The sequence below is a fragment of the Urtica dioica genome, chromosome 8 (genome assembly GCF_054948205.1).
Source record: "Urtica dioica subsp. dioica isolate 48M chromosome 8, U.dioica_male_clone48M_v1_H2, whole genome shotgun sequence".
Lineage (NCBI taxonomy): Eukaryota > Viridiplantae > Streptophyta > Magnoliopsida > Rosales > Urticaceae > Urtica > Urtica dioica.
Genome location: NC_142763.1, coordinates 38,781,167 through 38,803,112, shown reverse-complemented (window position 1 = coordinate 38,803,112; position 21,946 = coordinate 38,781,167). Strand labels below are relative to the sequence as shown.

Below are 21,946 nucleotides of genomic sequence, written 5' to 3'. Positions count from 1 at the left end.
AGATCACCATCCGGGAAATAGCTCTCGCGGAACACCCTTTCGACAAGGCTGCCCGGTCTCTGCAAAAGCCTCCACATACTCTTGGTAATAAGAGTTTGGTTGAATTTTTTTAATATTGAGTATTTTTGTCGGAACTTGTAAAAAATGAGTATTAAACTGCAACAACTAAAAAATAATGAGTATTTTTTACTGTTAATAAGTCCATTTTTTAGAAGGAAATAAAGAAATTGACATCATTAATATAATTTGCTTGGCATATACCAAAAATTAACCAAAACTCAAAATTTGACACATCTATTACTAAATCACTTGTGCAAAGACTATACTAACCTTAGTAAAATCTGTCACAAAATCAAAGATCCTTCGATTTCGTGACACTTCTATCCTTCGATCATAATTTGAAGAAAATTAGAGAATTTCGTGATAAAAGTGTTAGGAAATCCTTAGATTTCGTGATAAATGTGTCACGAAGTCTTTCAATTTCGTGACAGATGTGTTATGAAATGTCAATTTTTTAAAGAGTATTGTAGCCTTTGCATAAATGATTTAGTGATAAATGCATCGAATTTTGATTTTTGGTAATTACAAAACAAATGGTATTATTTGTCAAATTCTCAAGAAAACAAATTTTGGTATATATATATATATATATATATATATATATATATATATATATATTTTATTTTTTTTAGAAAGAGAAAAAGGGTATTAACCCTTTGATTATTACGCTCCTACTAGGTCGTACGCTCCTTGTATTTGTTCTTCCTTAACCACCCGACGTTAAGTTCGTTCTCTTCTCTTAAAACTTACTCCTCCTTCTACCTTCTACTTCTTCTTCTTCTCTTCTGCAACTTCTTCGACGAATCTCCGATTCTCTACCGACCGTTCTTCTTCTACTTATTCGTCTAGTTCTTCTCTTCAGCCCAACCCCATTGCCGTCGAGCTGTCTGCCCAGGTCAGTCCTGATATATACATATTATCTTATGGTGGTGTTTCCATGCGATTTCAGCTTAGGGCACGATTTCGACTTTAGCTCTGGTGATGAAATTTATTCTGTCTCTTATTTAAATAGAATGTTCAATGGAGCACGATATACTAGGCTAAAGGTTCTTCGTTCGTTGATTTCTGTAAAAAAAATTGTTTCAGTTTTCATTAGCAATGGCTGATTCAAAAGCCAAACGATCTGAGACGGCGAGGCAGAAGAAGAGAAAGACGAAACAAAAAATGGCGGAAGAAACTGCCGCTCAGTCCTCCAAAAGGCAACGAGTTGCTTTCTCGGAGCAGGCAAGCGAGCCGCAAGCAGTTGAAGGCGAAGCGGATACTGAAAAATTCGTACAACTATTACCAAACCATGAATTTGAAGGAGGTTCTACCTGGAAGAACTTAGAGTTGATTCTTTTGATCGAGAACAAAGGCATCGATGTTCACAGGTCAGTTTCTTTCTTTTTCACCTATTATGTACACATTATGATTATGAGTTAGTGTTTCTTATTTTAGACTGATACTTAATTTGCTGATATCTGAACTAGTTATAGTGACCGGACTAAAAATGGGCTTCTTAACTTTATATATTTTCTCCTTCACAAAACTCAAGACTGATATTATGAGCCAACGATATGGTCAATAGAGAATTTAACTTTAGTGGATCCAATGCAGGAAAGTGGAACTAGCTTTTGATTTTGTGACGTCAAAAGAGAAGCAAGGCAGTGACAATGACTGCGATGAAGATTGCAAGACGGTGAAGATGTCGAGAGTCGTGGTTTTTCTCCACGATTGGGTTCAGTCTTTGCTGGTCTCTTCGAAAAAGAGAATTGGAATCACAGAGGAATCAGATATCAGCATCAGTGGGACATATTTGGACGCTCGATGCTGGAGGATCTTCAAGTTCTGCTTGGAAGAGTCTTTGAAGTTTAAAGCTTCTCTGAGCTTTTCCAAAAACATTCTGGAGTCGATTCGTTTTCTCGCTGAAGATACACTGTCTGAACTAAGCAAAATCTCTTTGTGTGATAAAAAAGAAATGGGGTTACACAGAACTGTGCTTGATTGCATCGGTTTGGTGTTCTCAAGCCATGGTGGATTGTCAAATGAAAGCTTGGGCCTGTGGATATCGACTGTCAATGCAGTGGTTGAGCTTGTTTGCAGAGTTCATAAAGAGAGGCTCAGTGTTGGGAATGCGGGTCTTTACGTCCTGCAATTATCGTGTGTGATGTTTGAGCCGTTTGCCAAGTTTTTGAGGGCGAACCCGACTCATAAGAAAAATGGATTTCATGATTTTGTCTATAAACTTCTAGAGCCTCTGTTGGATCTTTTGGGCGTATTGCACTATCAGGTTGATGGTGGTTTTCAGGAATGGAAATCGAAACTGTCGAAGCTGACTGAAGATGTGTTATCATATGGATTATTTCACCCTGTTCAGATTGATGGATTTTTTGGCTTAAACAGTACAGAGAAGTATGTGGTTACTCACGGTGAGAACGGTAAGAACCCCAAGACCGTCATTAAGAGTTACCACAGGCACTTGTTTGCCAAACTTGAAGAAGTTGTGGCTGTGAAGAAGGAACTAGCATCGTGTAGCATAGGTAAACTCATCCCTCTGCTTGCTGCTCGGGTAAAGAATCTGAAAGGGGCTTTGGTAATTTCTGAACGCACGAAGGTGGCGAGGAAAATGGAACACACGCAGACTTCTGCGAGAGTTGACCCGGCTTTGGAAAAGAGTAGTTCTTCGACTTATTTGACCGCGGACAAACGGAAGTCGCTTTTTGATGTCTTTGTCTTGATTATAGAGCCTCTTTTGCTTGAGATTAATGGGTATCTTCAAGTCGACCGTGGAGTTGGACTTTTATTGTCGGATGTCAATTGCTCACTTAAATCAATCAACAGTTTGCTTGCTAGCTTAACCAAGGAAAAGATATACTTGAGAACGGAGGACACTTCAGACGGAGCTTGTGTCAATTTCTTGAAGAAAGTTTATGATTCAATCATGTCTCTGTCGTGCACTTTGATCAGAACATCTAGATGTGAGATTCATGACAAGAAAGAGATGGAAATATTAGCTTCATCTGCCAAGGAGGTTCTTGTTGCTGTTGGGTATTTGTTGGAAGTTGAATACAACGTTGTTGGGGGTGATTTGACAAGCTTGTGGCTTATGATGCTTTCTTACCTGGCACTTGAGCTGTCTTTGACCAGTGAAGCTGACCGGTCTTTATTATCGTGTAAGGTAGCCGGCCTCGGCGGTCAATTATTTAATCTGTACGGTCAACTTCGTCAGGTTGGTAACATCTTCGATCCTTTTCCATGTGGTTTTCCAAACATTTCATAAATTAACATATGAAAATTTATTTTGTATTTATTTATGTTTACTTCAAACTCGGGTATTTTCCACTTCTTCTATGGAAAGTAACGATTATTTCTCAAATCTGATCGTTTGTTGTCCTAATAAAACCAATGCAGGTGAATAATGCTGTTATCCCACTTTGTAAGGCAATAAGGCTATTGATATTACACGATGGCGGTAATGATGTGAATCCCGCTAAAATTTCGAACCCTTTGCGTGCTAAAGCAGTTGGGACACTATTGTGTTCTGAAGGGTTTAAGCTCGCCGTTCATAAAGCTATCAAATCCATACCAGAAGGACAAGCAAGTGCGTGCCTTCAACAGTTGTTAACAGACATATCAGACACACTGAAATGGATGAAAGCGAGCGAGGAAGAATCTGATGAAAAGAAAGTCGGAAAACTGAATCTCGGGGATAGATTTGATTTGCAAGCTGAACTTCTGGGTAGAGGACTATCAGAATTGTATGGGTTAGTACTAAGCTCATTGACAGTCACGGCCGGTAACAGTGTCCTCGTCGTAAAGTCTATAAAGGACTTAGTAACTATATTGGGTCCTTGCCTGAGTAGCGTAGTAGAATTACAGACAGATGCTGTCAACAAGTTCCTCTATTCCGTGGTTGGAAGTTGTATTTACAATGACCTAAAGGGTTTCAGATTTTCGACTCATTGGATTTTTGTGTTCTTCTTTGGGCTACACATGTCATGTAGGGTCTTGTACAGGCAAGCAGCTAGCCTTATGCCACCAGATTCATCCAAAAAGATTTCGGAGGCAATGAGCGATTCATTTACAACCTTCTCGGGTCAAGATTGGACCCAGAAAACTGATTGGAAAAATGATGGCTATTTCGCTTGTGTTTCACAGCCTTCAGCTTCGCTCGGCGTAGTCGTTCGGGCGGTTTCGGAAATCTATGTTCAGGACAGAGACATGAATTGTTCTCCGTTGATTTACGTGATGAACGCAATGGCTCTTCAAAGGCTTATCGATTTAAACAGGCACATCAAATCTCTCGACTACCTGCTGCAGAAAAACGAATGTTTGCTTCTGAGTGGATTGCTTGAGGACAATGATCTGTCGCGGTATCATAGAAAAAGTAAGAAGCTGAATCGGCGTATCTCGGCTATGAGGGAAGAAGCTGCAGACCTTACTGGATTCATGATGCAGTATCTATCTATATTTTCTAAGAATTTGCAACCGATATCCACTTTAGGCGATTCAGTGCATGGAGAATCGTGGGATCTTAGTGTTTCGTCTTTGAATAAGAAATCATTGCCTACCGCAATTTGGTGGATTCTTTGCCAAAACATCGATGTTTGGTGTATTCATGCTGCTAAAAAGAAATTGCAGACGTTCCTTTCTCTTTTGATTCGTTCTTCTGTTCCTTTCGGGGTAAGCAGCTTTGGGCAGATTGAAAAACACTACAGCTATGAAACCATCCAACCGAATAGGATCACCATGTGGAAAATCTCATTAGAACTATTCAATAACTCCATTCTGTATGAACAAAGAGTACGTCCTACACTCATCTGCTATTTTGTATATTCTTTCTCCAATATATTTTTTCTTCTGGATTTCTTATTCCTGTTCCAATTATGTACTAATTTTTCTCTCTTTTTTTTTTTTTTTTTTTTTTTTTTTTTTTAAGTTTGTCTGCAGATATTTAGCTTCAAGTATTTGTCGTGCCTTGGAGGAATATGCATCAACATTTACGGATAGCTCATCTGGAAATATAGATATTGTGTCATCACCTAATTGGGTAGAAGTTTTGAGTGACTTGGATAATGCATTACCGACTGTTTCTAGAGACAAGAATGCCACAAACGACAGGGAATCAAAGGCCACGGCACTACCTAGTATGAGAATTTCAGCTTCTCAGAGTTTGCTCACTCTTCTGAGCTGGATTCCAAAGGACTTTTTCAGCTCAAAATCAATTTCACTTCTGTTAACATCTATTCTTAACCTTGAAAGGTATTGCTATTTGACCTTTAATTGATGATGTTTTTGGCATGATAGTTTGTTTCCAAGGTGAAATCTCTATTGCCAAATTACTCCTTGTGGAGAGGGAAAAGAGGAAAAGAGTATATGCTTTAATCATTCAATTGTGCATAGTATTGGTTTTGTTAACCATATAAAATGAGACTTGAGAAAATGTGATGGTCTATATCTTAGTAGTAAATATGGAACTCACATATGATCCCTTACTATATATAATTTTTCTATACTCTTAACATATTATTCCTATAAGAGCTGTGTACATTTTTTTTACCAAGCAGCGTAGATATCCTTATTTTGTGTTCCATGTCTTTCAGGCTTGTTATCGGTAGCTTACTAGACTGTCAGGATACGCAATATTCACAGAGAGTTCAGGAGCTCTTCAGACTGTTTATGTCTTGCCGAAAGGTCTTAAAATACATAATCATGGCCTCTTGCAATGAGAAGACAGAATTCATTCAAACAGCAGTGAGTCACATGTGTTCCGAGAATTCACTTCCAACTATTTGGCTTCTCAAGTCATTGTTCGTGGTAGTTGGTATTCAGAGCTCATTTTCGAAAGACGGAGCTACTCAAGCTGATGATTCATTTTTTTCATTATTGGATCACACATTGTACGTATTTTTGACATTGTACAAACACCATTTCGACCACGCCCTCAGTTCCATTAGCGATGATCAAAGCTCTCGGAAAGAGGAAGAAAGTGATGGAATGAAGGGCAAGCAGAGGGATGATAAATTCTTGAAATGTGTGTTATGCCTGGCTGAGTGTTTGAGGGGACAAATGGAAAGCTCAGTTGTCTTGCTGAAAGAGGCCATTTGTGCTGATAAAGTTGGTTTCGGGGGCAACATTGAAAATTTGAATATGTACTCTTCGACGGTGGCTTGCTTTAGTGGGTTCTTATGGGGCTTGGTTTCTGTTGTAAAACAGACAGATGTGAGAACTGACTATCAGAAAGTTGTGGTATCAGAATTGAAAGACAATCATGATTCTGAATTCAATCATTGCGTAAATAATTTTGAAGAGCTTTCTAGTCTATTGCTGGGCATCTTATTCTTAAACAACTCCAAATGCTTTGAAAAGGAAAATAGCAGCAACAACAAGAAGGACATTATGGTTGTGGAGGAGTTTGTGGGTGAAGGTGATGATGGGATGGTGAGTGTATGTTCCACGAAGTTCAAGTCAAGAGGGTCAAACTATGTTGCCAGTTTCCTGACCGGGGTTGATTCACTTGATGAAGAACTGCCTTTAAACAAGGATTTGTTGAGGAATCTATTAAGAGGAGAAAATCCCGAAGCGGCGTTTCTACTCAGACAGCTGTTTATTGCTTCTTCAGCTGTTATTGGGTTAAAATTACCTGTAAATTGTGCTCCTTTGTCTGCTAAATTAATGCAGACTTTCACCGGAATTTCTCAGACCTTGTTATTGGAATTCGTGGATAACGATAATGTCCCACAACCCTTATCTTTCGTCTGGTTGGACGGTGTCGTAAAATATCTGGAAGAACTGGGGAACCATTTTCCCATGACCGACCCAACATTGTCCAGAAGTCTTTACATAAAAATAGTCGAGCTGCATTTGAGAGCTATAGGAAAGTGCATAAGTTATGAAGGAAAAAGCGCCACTCTTGCGTCCCACGAGACCGAATCAAGCACCAAAAGCCAAGTGCCAAGTACACCTTGCAAGCCTCGAGGCTTGGATGAGTTCAAATCTAGGCTTCGGATGTCATTCACGGTGTTCATAAAGAAATCGTCAGAGTTACATTTGTTGTCTGCTGTACAAGCTATAGAAAGAGCATTGGCTGGGGTTCGTGAGAAATCTGCTATGATCTACGACATACAGAGCGGGAGCGAAAACGGGGGGAAAGTTTCCTCAAGCGTTGCAGCGGGTATTGACTGCTTGGATTTGCTTCTGGAATCTGTTTCAGGTACATTATTTTGTTGGCACATATATACATATATATATATATATATACATACATACATACATACATATACATACATACATACATATATACATACATACATACATACATACATATATATATACATACATATATATATACATACATAACATATATACATACATACATACATATATACATACATACATACATATATATATATGTATATATATGTAATCTGCTGACACAACCTTGATTGACTAGTTTTTCTTAGAAGATCATGCTATTACCTCGTTAGACTACGAATAGAGGTTGTAAGTAGTCCATATGAGAAATGAAAGTGTATTAAACTATTAGTCTAGGCTTATCTTTTTGGCAGGTAATATCTCGGGTCTCGGCCACTGGGGTAAAATAAATGTATCAAATACTTTCTAAAGCTAATAGAGACGAGGAATATGACTTTACTCTCTATTTCTTAACTGAAAAATGTTACCTTACAGCTTATATCTAAGAAAATAAAACATAACATAATAGAAAATAATCAGAATAAAATCTGTTCTCAATAACGACTTTCTACACTTTTTCTTCTGCTAGAATCACTGTTTGTCCTTTCACGTGAAAGTTACTTTATATACCTTGATTTATCAAATTTATATGTTTGTTATTTTTCTTATTTCAGTTTTGCTTTGTGTGGGCTTCTCTGATTATTTCGTTTTGTGTATAGGAGGCAAGCGTTTGAATGTTGTTAAACGACACATTCAGAGTATGATAGCCAGTTCCTTCAACATAATTGTACATCTGCAAAGTCCATTGATTTTCTATGAGCAATCGATAGGCAAAACGGATCCGGATCCCGGGGCAGTTATTCTTATGTGTGTCGAGGTTCTGAAACGAATATCGGGTAAACACACTCTTTTCCAGATGGAGGCTTGGCATGTGGCACAGTCTATACGTATACCTGGGTCACTTTTTCAGGATTTCTGTCGGCTTAAACTTTCCGAAACTTCACATCGGAGTAGTGACCAGATCTGTGCCGTGGATGGGAGGTTCTCGATTGACCTATTCGCTGCTTGTTGCCGGTTACTCTACAATGTTCTAAAGCATCATAAGAGGTATTTTCTTTAATTTACTATTTATTTCCCCTATGTCAAGAGATCATTTTTTTAATTATATTTTTGTTCACTTGTTCTTGTCGCACATGTTTTACTGAGATTGATAAGAACCTTTGACATTAATTGACAAAACGATATAAAATACAAGATGAACAGGTGTAATAGTCCTTAGTCTGAATGCATCTATAAACTATTTAGTGTTTATTAGCTGCTTGCGTGTTATTTTGAGGTCTTTTTTTAGGAATACAATGGCCGCTGTAACCAATTTTTTCGATTATATAGTGAACTGAAGCGGTGTATTGCGGTACTTGATGCTTCTGTTTCCACTCTACTACATTGCTTGGAGACCATGGATTCTGATTCTAAGGCAAGAAATGGTTGTTACTCGTGGGAAGTAGCGGAGGCTGTCCAATGTGCTTTTTGTCTCCGAAGAATTTACGAAGAGGTATGAAAATGTGTAATTAATAGCTCATCTAAACTTATTGGCAATTTTGTATACGCTTTGTGTTTCTTAGATATGAGTATTAGCTTGAAATATCCTGTCTTGATAGTCAATGTTTGGGGATCCAAGAAAAGCTATTAGGTTCATAGTATTAACTGTTTCATAAAAGAATTGACTTCCTTACTCTTTTGACATTTTTTTTGCAGATACGACATCAGAAAGAAATCTTGGGTCGGCATTGTGCTCAGTTTTTATCTAATTATATTTGGGTTTATTCAGGAAATGGCCCCCTCAAAACCGGCATTAAAAGGTAAGTTCTTTCATCGTATTCTCATCTATATGTGATTCCCCTTTACCTGTAATGGTATTTTCTTTTCGATACTCTTTAACACAGCTCTTCAATTTCTTTCAACTTGGGTTTGGCTCTCTGCATGAGAAGTGTTGAATCTTGAGAATTTGATCCATATTTTGCTCGCCTTTTGTTGAAAAATGTGACAGCAATATAACATTGACAACATGAACTTGTAAATTGCAGGGAAATAGATGAAGCTCTAAGGCCGGGCGTGTATGCCTTAATAGATGCCTGTTCACCGGCAGATCTTCAGCATCTTCATACCATATTTGGAGGTAAGCAAATCTCAGGAAACACCAAACTGAGATGTTAAAGGTTTTTTATATATGAAATAAATTGTTCGTCTCACACGTTCGTATTTTTCTGCAGAGGGTCCTTGTAGAACCAATTTGGCGGCCTTACAACACGATTACAAGCTAAATTTCCAGTACGAAGGGAAAGTCTGAGCCGTTTATGTTCCTCTTGGAAAGAGAAAAAAAAAATGCAAATCACTTGATTTTATTCGTAATATGTTATCTATGTACATAAAATTTTGCAAGATAACATGCCTAAATTTTGAACCTGGCATTAGGCAACATCCGAAGTTAGAAATGTTGTAGCTGTTGATTAATTTATAGATGGAGAACAAGAAATCAAATTATGCAATAGAAAATTTTGACTTATTTTCTACATGAATGCTATTTTCTATTGCATAATTTAAATGCTATTTAAAAAGTGCTTTAGAATATAGCCATATTGCTCCGATTCTTGGTTTGGTTATTTTATTCCTTCATTTTAACATTTGATGCCTTGTCCTTTTATGTGGTCCTCTATTCTTCGTGTTCTTGCTTAAAAAAAATAGCATCAAACCAAAATAATAACGACAACTTTTCTTTCTCCATCCTGGAAGTCTAATTTCGAGTAGTAAAGATAAACATAAAAACAGAAATATAAATCTTGAATTAGGGGCCAAAGTTGAAAAAATTCCCTTGCTCAAATTAACCGTGTTCTCAAAGAAACACTTATAAAAAAAAAGTAAGATTTACCGGAGCAAGAAAACACCAAAAAAATACCTTTGATAAACATTAGCAGACCTATAAATAAATGCCCTCGTTTCCCAGTTTGGTCCCACACCAAAATGGTTATCAATTTTTTAACTTTATTGTTACATGACATAATTGAGATAATTGACAATGATCTCACAGCACCAATGAACAAAAACACTTTGAGCACCTAAATAGTTGTGTGGTTGAGACATGGATAGGAAAAGGAATGCAAACCATCTTTTTCTTTAACACAATTAAATCTACCACTTTATTATGCTTGGCCCTTCAAAACTCCTCGTTCGAAACTTTTAGTAGAACAAATTTAATTAGAGCTTCTGAGAAAAAATAAAAAAATAAATCTGTGATGGGGCATTGTGGTGGTTATAGGAGAAACGAAAGCCCGTCTTTGTTGCCGGTCATGGCGGTCCTTGCTGTGGTGGCAGTTTTAATGGTAATCCCATGGTGTTTCTCTGGCGAGGCTGAGGAAGAACCCGAAACTCCCTCAATTCAGATCAATTGGGTTCTAATTTTGACACCAATTATTATATTGGGAATGGTCAATTGGCTCTCCTCTGCGGAGACTCAGAGAAGGGTTTGTCCAATGCCGCCACCAAATTATGGTTGGTGTCACTGTAAAGCCAACTATGGTTGTGCCTGTGCCAGGTTTAAATATCCTGTTTCTTATTAGTATTTTTTTCATCTTTTGTAAAAAAAAATATATATATCAATATGCATATAGCACTATGGTTTAAGTTATGTGTTTGTGTGTTTTGGTTTTGTGGTGTGGTATAAACTCTGGAATGTGATCCAATAACTATGACAACATGTAATGAGTATATAGTAGACAACCCTTTGTTTGATTTCTTTTTACTGTTTTGTGAAGACTATGAGATTGTGATCCACAGTAATATTCCATGTGATAAACAGCAAACTGCTTAATTTGATCTAAAACTATCCTTTACTAATTTATTTATGGCCATGAAACTTCTTTTTCATTATTTTTTTTTTCCTTTTTCTGTTCAGATTCTTGAGAAAAGGCCAAGACAATAAAATCTGATTTAAGTTTCTACAGAAAAAAAAGGAGATCCAATGGTCACTGGTGTTGGTTTTTATTCATTTTAATCCATAGAGAATACAATCAAGAATATTGGACCAAGCTAAAACTTGTCATTAATCTGACATCCACTGAATCTATGAAACCTTATTCCATTGGTGGGATAAGATAAGAGTTAGGCATGTGATCTTTCGTTTTTTTTTTTTTTTATTTATTTATTTTTTTATTAAAGTCCTTGCAGATATGTTAGATACTAATAGATCATATGTAGAATGATTCAGTTTTGTTACAATTGTGAACTCCTAAGGTAGCATGAATATGATTTTATTTCCGTCATCCAAAGAATATTTAATTTTTCTGATAACCTTTAATCAAGGTTAATTACAGTTAATGGCGTGAACTTTATTTGTTAATAATTTAAATTCTTAGAAAGTGTAATTTTCATTTTCTGATTAATTTTGATTAAATTTAATTATTATTATTATTATTATTATTATTATTATTATTATTATTATTATTATTATTATTATTATAACAAGAATAACTTTAAAATGGATTAAGCAATAAATCCAAAAGTATTTAAAAAAAAAACTGTCTGCTCACCTTTATAATGAAGTAGATGATATGTTATAAGAAGTAGGGGTGGCAATTCGGGTCACGTGTCGTGTTCGTGTCGTGTCCTATTCGTTTTCATGTATTTTTTGACAGACCCAAACCCGACCCATTTATTAATCGTGTCTAGGAGCAAAACCCAAACCCGACCCACTATGTTTTTGCCAAACCCAGACCCAACCCATTAAGACCCATTTATTAATCGTGTCTTAATGGACCATGTAACCCACGAACCCACTTAGACCCACAAACCCATTTAGACCACTAAACCCGTTTGAACACGTGAATCGGTTTAGGCCCTTACACATGTTTATTTCAAAATATTAAAATTCTCTAAATCAAATTAATTAAAAAATTAGTCATAATAAGTAATTAATAAAAATACTCCATATAATCAACTAAGCCACCAACATAATATTTGTAATACAAAAGAGAAGTTCAAACACAATCTTTCAAAAAGCAATGTATCTCCAACAGATCATTAACTAGAGATTATTCTATGTAAAGTGGATACACTTCACTTATAATTTGTATTGTATATAATATTTATTCTTATAATTTAATTTGATAGTTGTTTTTAATATTTTAACTGGGTCATTACGGGTTTGATCGTGTTTACCCATTTAATATTCGTGTCTAATCGGGTCCCAATGGGTTGTCGTGTTCATGTCGTGTTCACCCGTTATTTAATCGTGTTAATCGTGTTCGACACGGATGGATCCAGATCCATTTTAGATCGACCCAAACCCATTTAAACCGTGTCGTAACCGTGCCGTGTCTCGTGTCCGGCCCAAATTGCCACCCCTAATAAGAAGCGGTAATTAAAGAGTAAACCAATTAAAAAGTAACAACTATCACCCGTCAATTTTTTTTATTTTTTATTTAATTTTTTTAGGTAATATCACCCGTCAATCATGTAAACGTGTCAATTCAATTATTGTCCAAAACACCATCTTTTTGTGGCTATATGTATACTTCAACCAATCACCATTCTTTTAACCTAATGTGTGTGAATTGAAAATTAAGAAACCGAGTCATAGATATGTTTATTAATAGTGCTTGGATGTAGATTGCATATCCTATAGAAGTTGGGCAAGCAACTATGCTATTATATATAAAACAAAATGAGTGGAATGCCATTGATGACACATCCATTCACCATTTAAATTCATGAAAGATATTTTTCTGCTAGAGATCAGTTATTACAATTTTAATGACCATGGACAGCATAATTGAATTTTGAATATGGATCCACTGTCCACATCATCCCCACCATAATGTTTCTACCACAGTTCTCTTCCCACAAATCAGCATTACCACATGATAACGTCATTTTCTTAGTTAAAAGGCAGAGTATTACAGTAATTTATTTTACTACACATTATCAATCAGTATTAAAATTAAATAAAAAGTTAATCTATATTACTCTTGCTCTAGAATACAAGTTTATTAATTCTCATCAGAACAATGGTCGGCTAAACGTTGTCGAGACCTTAAGCGAAACATAAAAAATGAAAGTTTATAAAAATAAATAAATATAAAATTCAAAATAATAAAATAGATTTTTAACGGTTATTTTTAACATTATTTTCTTAAAATTGAAAAAAAATGAGAAAAATGTCTATCAAGATCTTTGTTAGGGCGGCGCAAAAAACCCGTAAAAACCATAAACCGGACCGGACCGGTGATTTTTAGACCGCCGGTCCGGTTTAAAACGGTTTTTTTTTTGTCTTCCGATCCGGTCTAGTCATTGCAAACGGTCCTGTTCGGTTTTTAAAAAAAAAAACCGTTAAACCGGACCGGACCGGTTTATTTATAAAAAAAAATAAAAAAATAAAAAATTAATGTCCAATTAGCCAAATTAGGCATTTATGCATGTATTTACCTCCCGTACATGACTATATGTTTTTTGTTTTGGTTGAAAATTAATGGGGTTTTTTTTTTAATTATGTAAAATGGTTCAAAACGGTCTAGAACGGTCCGGTCTAAACGGTTCAAAACGGTCCAAACGGTTCAAAACGGTCCGTCCGGTTTAAAATATTTAAAACGGTGCGATCCGGTCCGGTTTTCACAGTTTTTTGGTTCGGTCCAATTTGGGTTTTTTTGAACCGTTTTGAACGGTCCGGTCTGGTTTTTTTAGCCGGTTTTGGACCGGACCGGACCGTGCACAGGCCTAATCTTTGTAATTGAAACGCATTTTCAACTTGTCCATTTTCGATTAAAATACCTAACAAATAGACAAACATATAAAAAAAATAGCAAATAAATACTTGAAATTGAACTTCTCTAAGCTTTTGTGATGTAACGTATTAAATAGATCTATGAATTCAAGGTCGGATAACATATATTTTTTTTTCGATTGACAACATAACTAACCCGTTCAACCGCTCTTGCAACATAGTTGATCTCAAATAAGATTTTATTAATTCCAAATTTGAAAAACTCATTTTGGCGAACTCCACAGTTATTGAAATAGTTAGTGTTATGGGGTTTCCTATGCCAAATAAGTGACGGCCCAACCCAAAAAGAGGAAAAGAGATATTCACTAGGCCCGACCCATGAGGAATTAGGACAAGTCAGATGGACATATCCTTACAAGTGGTCCTCATTCGTAGGACTTGTCAGTAGTTCTCATCGGCATGCCTCATCAGTAGGTCTCATCAAACTTCCTCATTTGTAGGTCTCATCAATAGTTCTCATCGGTAGGACTTGTTAGTAGTTCTCATCGGTAGACCTCATCACTAGCTTCCATCAGACTTCCTCATCGATAGGCCTCATCAGTAGTCCTCATCGATATGACTTACTAATAGTTCTCATCGGGAGACCTCATCAATAGTTCTCATTGGGGACCTCATCAGTAGGACTCATCAGGAGACCTCATCGGTAGTTCTCATTGGGAGCCCTCATCGGTAGGCCTCATCAGTCGAATAGGCTTCATCAGTAGTCTTCATCGATATGACTCGTCAATAGTTCTCACCGGGTGACCTCATCGATAGTTCTCAATGGGAAACCTCATCAATAGCTCTCATCAGTAAGACTCATCGGAAGACCTCACTGGTATTACTCATTGGGAGACCTCATCGGTAGGCCTCATCAGTATTTGTCATCGGTAGGCCTCATCATTAGTTCTCATCAGACTTCTTTATTAGTTGGTCTCATCCAACTTTCTCATCGGTAGGCATCATCGATAGGCCTCATTAGTAAGTCTCATCAGAATTCCTCATTGGTAGGCCTCATTAGAAGTTGTCATCGGAAGCCTCATCAGTAGATTTAATTGGTAGGTCTCATCGGACTTCCTCATTAGTAGGTCTCATTTGACCTTCTCATTGGTAGGCCTTATTAGTAGTTCTCATCGATATGCTTCATCAGTAGGTCTCAACAGACTTCCTCATTGGTAGACCTCATCAATAGTCATCGTCGGTAGGCTTAATCAGACCTCCTCATCAGTAAGTCTCTTCAGACTTCCTTGTCAGTAGGTCTCGTTCGACCTTAACTCATCAGACTTGCTCATTAGTATACATCGCCAAACTTCCTCATCAGTAGGACTCGTCAGGCTTACTCATCAGTAGGTCTCGTCAGACTTCCTCATCAATAAGAGTCTCATCAGACTTATCCATTAGTAAGTCTCACCAAATGACGGAACTACTTCGACTCTCAAGACAACACTATAAATACCTCATTCTCACAAGAGTCAGATAAGTTTCTCTCAACAAAACAAAATTATGTCTCTCTCTTACCTCACACCTTCTCTCTCTAAAATTCCTAAGGGAGAACAAAGAACCCCAACTCACATAGCACTTGGACTAATGTTGAGCATCGGAGCGCGCGTAAAGGGAAAACCCTTTGCGCCCATCTAGCTCACTTTTCCCTCTTTTTTCAGGTGACAGTCGCCGGAAACCTCTTTTTGGAACGGCGGGGGCAGCAAGTTTGGAATTTCTTCACTGTTCGAGCATTGCGTAATCATAAGATCCGGCCCTAGATCGAACCGCGGCCGGTTCTAAGTGTTGATCCATTTTTCGGCATTAACATTTAGTAATATCCTATAAGCAATGCACGCATTTGAAAAAGAATCCACATTTCTAATATAATCAAGTGTTTCAATCGAATTACTATTTTCCTTCACCAAAATTTCTCTTATCACTTCAATTCACAACAAACATCTAACCCATTAATGTCATAAACTCTATTACATTTTGGCACATCTTCAAGATTCAATGATTTTTTTTTCAAAGTATATATATAGCTTCTGAAATTGAAAAGAAATCTAAAAATATTTTAAGACTGCTCAAATCTATTTATAAGTGAAGATATAACTTGATCAACGATGAAGATAAAATACTCAATTCGAAGTATTTTGTCGGGAGTTAATTTTTTACCACAATCAACACTTTCACCAATTGTTTTAATATAAAAAAATTATTTTATATAAAAGCATTTGAACTCAAACCTTAAATGAGTATATAAAAAGAGTATCATTTTATTAGATCTTAATTATCGTAATAAATTAAGTAAATACAAAGTTACAAACCCATATTTCCAGACCATCCATTGCTCTACGAGAGTACGACAGGTGTCGTATTCTTGTGGCCAAATTGACCTAAATTCACGCATATATATCGCCCACCCAAACAAGCTAAAAATATTACAAAACTCCATATCATATTATACACACGCACAGTCCGATTAAAAAAAATTACAGACACATAGACTACTCTAAAATTCTCGAAGACCCACTTAAATTCTCCCAAAAGAGTCCCCGAAAAAGGAAGAAAAAAAAATGGTGTACGGAAATAGAAGAAGCACAACGACGTCGATCCTAGAAGTGTTCTCGCTGGACCCTTTGCCGTACCCGGTGTTGCTGATCCTCGCCGTGGCTCTGGTGTTCATCGGATCGTCGTGGTACATGTCGTACGAGTCGGCCATGGAAAGCGCGGAAGAGCAGATCAACTGGTTCCTCTTCGTGGTTCCCATCGCTCTCATTCTCGTCGCTCGGTGGATCTCGACCATGGAAGATCCGATGAGCCTGCTTTTCTTCTACAACTCGCCGTGGGATCGCCGCCAGAGGACTCACCACGTTCCGGCCGAGGGAAGCTCGCCGTGGGGCGTCGCGGCTCTCATCGTCGTCTTGCTCGTTTTGGTTCAGTATCAGTCCTTATTCCGTGATAGCTGGTTGATATAATTACTATTTCCATCTGTAGAATGTTTTGGTTGTATATACTACTATTTTGCTGGGGTTTATATTTTTTTTTTGGTATATGTAGATGGGTAAACTACCTAGTATAGAACATATATAAATGAATTAGTTATTGTGCGGTTTTTGTAATTGGAAATATTATCTTTATAATTTATTGAACATTATCAATATTTGTGGTGAAAGCTTTTATTTATAATTTGTATATTATATATATATAGAGAGAGAGAGAGTTGATTTTTTATTGTAAATATTTGATGGTAAATTTCATTAATAGTTGTGTATAAATAAAATGAACTAATTGTGATGGTTTTTTCAGAGGGGAAAACAACTGCAAGTTTAGTGTTGCTAGGTTAATTACGTGTTCTTCGTATCGTAGGGGTGTCATATGGAAAATTCTCAGCAAAAAGTAAATTGGAGAAATGCGTCTATGACAATGATCATGTACAATGGTATACTTAATTTTTGGCTAACATACAAATTTTTTTTTTTTTTGGGTATACTAGAGAAAACTTGATATTGTTTGGATCCGCAATGATAGGGCAATTGTTTTATTTTATGGAATGCATAAAAGACTTGGTAGAAAGTGATTTGGACTGAGTAATTAAAAGCTTGTACTATGTGTCACTAAAGCTCTTTAGTCTCTATAATACGACAACACACGAAAAAAGAAAAGCTTTTATTAGGAATGATGATGAAAATATAGGATTCAAAACCACTAAAGAATAAATATCTAATTTGTTACTTATCTGCACATGTCACCACACCATCGACATATATTTGGATTTCAGATTCATTTTCCTCTCCTCTTAATAACTTGAGAACATATTTTCTAATCAGTTGTTACAGTACGCATTAATTAGGTTGAAAATGGTTTCTGATTTGGCTTTTAGTTTCCAGAAGCTTAAAATCGTCCATTATATTATTATATATAATGATAATTTTTTTTTATATTAAATGTAGATCCAATTAATATTTCATGGTCGGCTTGAAAAACACACATTATTATATTATTATATCAAATTCATACGAACCCACCGGCCTTGTGGGACCAAGTTAATCTTGCCCACACACCTAAAGCAAAGCAGGTCAGATCTCAGTCTCTTCACATCTAAATTGTATGCACGTATTTAGATAATGATTGATTGGATTAGGCAAAACAAAATAATCTTGTGAGTTACCCTAACAATTCATTATATCTTAAACACCTTGTTTAATTATTTATTGCATGCGTTATGTGTACGTAAGTATTTTCTCCTCCTCGTTTCCGGGGTTACAGATGTACATAGGTTTTGTTGACCTGTAAAATTAGTACAACAATATCTTACGAAAATACACAGACTCCGAGTACAGTGACTCCGAGTACAGAAACGATTAGGGTAAGACTTTCTCTTTATACAGACGAATCTAATACAAGAGAGCAATGTTTTCTAGAGGTTCTGAGTGAAAGAAAGTAAGTAAAAACACTCTAATTTAGTTCTGCGCCGCAGCCTCTATTTATACTCGTCTGGTGTAGCCTCGTGGTCGTGTCTCTGACGGTTATTCTGGGGAACATGGGGTGATCAATCCCACGTTCTGGACGGTTTTGGGTAACTGCCTCTTCCCTCTCGCTGAGGTGGACGGTTATTACTCTTCGTATGGTTCCTGAACCGTCAAGGTGTGCGTTTTAGGGTTTGAAACATGTTTTCTTTTGGTTTTGACTAGTCTTTGTCCCACGTTCTTCTCTTCTCTCCGAAGTTCTGATCGGTGGGTTTCGTTCTTGACTTATGAACGGTTCGTTCCTTTTCAATGGATGGCCCTTGGGTTTACTTAACCTGAGCTCGGTGCTGGATTCTTCTCGCTGCTCGGGAGTCCGACTATCCTGCTCGGTGTCTGACTAATTTATCCCGTAACAGCTGCCCTCCAGTTTCTTAGTATTATTAGCAAAAATGGTAAGGAACTATTTCGGTTCAATTGATGACCGTGTTCATCTTTGCTTATTTGTCTCGGGACGATCCGAGTAGAATTCTATATTCTTTTCTTTTTTGCAGGACATCGTACGACGTCGTTTGTCTTTGGCATTGCTAAATCGTCGCGTCTTTTCGCTTCGACGGTCAGATGTGTTTGGCTTCTTGGACAAGCTTAATCCTCGCCGTTCGTGTGATCTTTATATAAAGCCTTTTCTCAACATTTGACTTCATTATGCTTTTTCTTCTAAATTTTACTCTCGGAGCGTTCTCGGCTTGATCTGCCTATTCAGACTGTGCTCTCAGCTCTTTCGTTTTTTGCTCGGATCTTCCGATCTTCAAACTCGCGGGTAAGGCTTCTTCATCATTAATCCGATTCATTCCTTTGTTTTGAAATCTTTATTCGGTGATCAGTATTTTCCTTTACTTCTCGTATTCGGACCCTTCGGACTTTAGGGATCATAGTTTTCGACTTCCTTAGGGACATGGGAGGACTTACGCGTCCTGACCTGAGTTTTGACTCTCGCGTCGTTCGACGGTCGGAGCCTGATCCCGATAGTGTTATCTTGTCGGATGGGTCTACGTTTCCTTTCCTCAGGAGTCGTGTTTGGTATCATGTCCCAGAGATCGGATGGGACCGCCCCGTAATGGCTTTTGATGAATCATGCGTGTATCCCAGTCCGGAGTCCGAGGGGGTTGATAACGAGAAAAAGGTTTTTGATTCGTCTTCCCTGTCGTGTAGGGATACCATGGTTTTGGAGATATCGTCTTCGTCCGCTTCTTCGAGGGGGAGCGAGTCGGAATCTCGTGATACGACGAGCCTTTCTCTTTCGCAAGACCGAGGAGAGGGCTATTCTCAAGGCACTCCGGGTCCGAGTGGGAGGACATTTGGGGTCGATCTCCCAGAGGAAGAGGATGAGGCCTTGGTTTTTGAACGGAAAGAGGGCCAGTTTTCGGCCAAGGTTTGGACTTCTCGGGTTACCGAGAAATATATACGAGAGCTGAGGGAGGAATTTGAGATAGCAGAGGGAATTATCATCTCGGCACCTTTGGAACATGAGAGGGCCGATCAGCCTCCCGCCGGGAAGATAGCGTTCAATAAGGCTATTTTGAACGTGATCGGAGGGTTACCGATGCATCCTCTCATTTCCCAGTTTGTTTCTGACCTGGGTTGTTCTCCTACCCAGCTTGTCCCCAACGTGTATAAGATTTTTGTTGGGATGGCCGTGCTATGGGCGAAAGTTTATGATCGCCCCGTCACTTTACAAGACTTTTCGCAATATTACTCGTTTAAGTCGGCTCCAGGGCAACATGGTTATTATTATGCTCGGGCCAATGATGACCAGTCTAAGGTGATCACTCGCCTTCCGACCAGCCAGAAAAATTGGAAGGACTATTTCTTTTGGGTTGAAGGGAACGCCTCTTATGAAAGGTGTCCCATAAGAGCTTCGTTCTCGGAACTGGGTGTGACTCTGGTTCAGAATTCTTATTTGATAGACTGGGCCAGGTTTTCGTTCTGGTTTCCTCATATGTTTTATGTTTGATTCCAGGTTCCCTTCCACAGTATCCCGAGGACGAGCGACCACTCCACTCAGAGATTTTTGATATTTCGGAGGCTAATCGGTCGACGTTTGTGTTGTCGGACCCAGACTTACTCGAGGAATACTATTATTATCCTTACTCGAGTGAGCATTCGTTTCTTATCAAGTCGCATATGTTCAAATTTTCCTCGTTCTTATTTTTTGTTTCTTAATAGAGATTGCACAGATGGCGAAGAAGAGACCCGCTCCCGAACAGGTTCCTCCTAACCCGAAACGTACTAAGGCTTCCAAGGCCTCGGCTGCTAGTAAGCGGGCGGCCGTGTCTGCTTCAAAAGTTTCGGAACTTCCGAGCTCTTCTGCGGTTAAAAGCTTGACCGAACCTTCTTCTGCATCCGACCACCTGAATCCGATCGTCACCTTCCTTCGCGAGCATCTTCCTGCCGAGAAGGTCCAAGCGGTTCTCGGGTCTGAGCCTTTAGAGAGGCTTAACCAGGTCACCGACTCCGCGGTTTCGGTACGTTTTACTCACCTAGTCGGTATCTCTTTTCTTTCCTTGACAACTTTTGTAACTGACCTTTTGATTACCACAGGTTTTCGTTGGTGTGGTCGGCCTTGTCGGACTACTAGACTCCGAGCTCACGTCATTGAGACAACGGAATGATCGTTTTCTCAAGGAGAGGGATGCGGCCAGGGACGAAATGGTGAAGACCCGATCGGAGCTTACGGAGCTTACGCGAAAATTCCAAGCAGATCTTGAGGCTGCTCGTTTAGCTGCGGCGGAAGAGTACAAGGCTTCCGAGGATTATCGCAACATGCGCGATGATCTTTATGCCGCTGGGATGAACGAGGCCATTCGGATCCTCGGCCCGAAGAATCCTACTCTGGATACTACGGATCTTGATGAGGATTCAGAATCAAGAGCTAGTGATGACGCGGATGGAGGCGATCAGGAGTAGATTTTTATCTATATTTTTTTTATTCTAATTTCTGTTAACCCGCTTGGGTTTTGAACAATTGATCCGTGGTCGGATCTTTTATTATGTAATTTTTGTTAACCCGCTCGGATTTTGAACAATTGATCAGTGGTCGGATCTTTTAATACGTATTTTGTGTTAATTTATCTGTGTTTCTGACTTTGGCGAAAAAAAGTAAAAAGCGATTCTGAATTTTGGCAAAATAAAGTATAACTAAGTATATTTCCTTTAAGTTTTCTAAACAACTGTTTGCTAATTACCCTGCCGCCTAGTTTATTTTGTCAAGAACGATAAAAATTATGTGATCAGACGCCGAGCATAGAAACAAAAGAGCATAGAAACAAAAGATAATTGACTTTTGAAAATCGAAAGTACGTGCGACCAAGCCGCTTTTTGAAATTGTAAAAACAACACTTGCGACCAAGCCGCTTTTTGAAATTGTAAGTACAACATATGCGACCACGCCGCT

The 21,946-nt window shown here is 38.0% G+C and overlaps 2 protein-coding genes across 3 annotated transcripts; both read left to right on the top strand.

Annotated features, from left to right (window-relative positions):
* Window positions 1-747: 747 nt before the first annotated feature.
* LOC149389708 (Urb2/Npa2 family protein) lies at window positions 748-9,677 on the top strand. 2 transcript variants are annotated; one of them, XM_089622913.1, is made up of 11 exons: window positions 748-955; window positions 1,157-1,430; window positions 1,657-3,268; window positions 3,451-4,842; window positions 4,979-5,301; window positions 5,643-7,252; window positions 7,953-8,340; window positions 8,623-8,785; window positions 8,989-9,092; window positions 9,318-9,409; window positions 9,504-9,677. In XM_089622913.1, the coding sequence occupies exons 2-11, from the start codon at window positions 1,159-1,161 to the stop codon at window positions 9,578-9,580; spliced, it is 6,033 nt and encodes a 2,010-aa protein (XP_089479039.1). In that variant the 5' UTR covers window positions 748-955; window positions 1,157-1,158; the 3' UTR covers window positions 9,581-9,677. The 2 variants fall into 2 exon arrangements, with proteins under 2 accessions (XP_089479039.1, XP_089479038.1); XM_089622912.1 differs by having other exon boundaries at window positions 1,147-1,430.
* A 6,715-nt stretch (window positions 9,678-16,392) lies between these two features.
* Window positions 16,393-17,201, top strand: LOC149389707 (uncharacterized). The gene has a single exon (XM_089621690.1). The coding sequence runs from the start codon at window positions 16,603-16,605 to the stop codon at window positions 17,002-17,004; it is 402 nt and encodes a 133-aa protein (XP_089477816.1). The 5' UTR covers window positions 16,393-16,602; the 3' UTR covers window positions 17,005-17,201.
* Window positions 17,202-21,946: the final 4,745 nt, after the last annotated feature.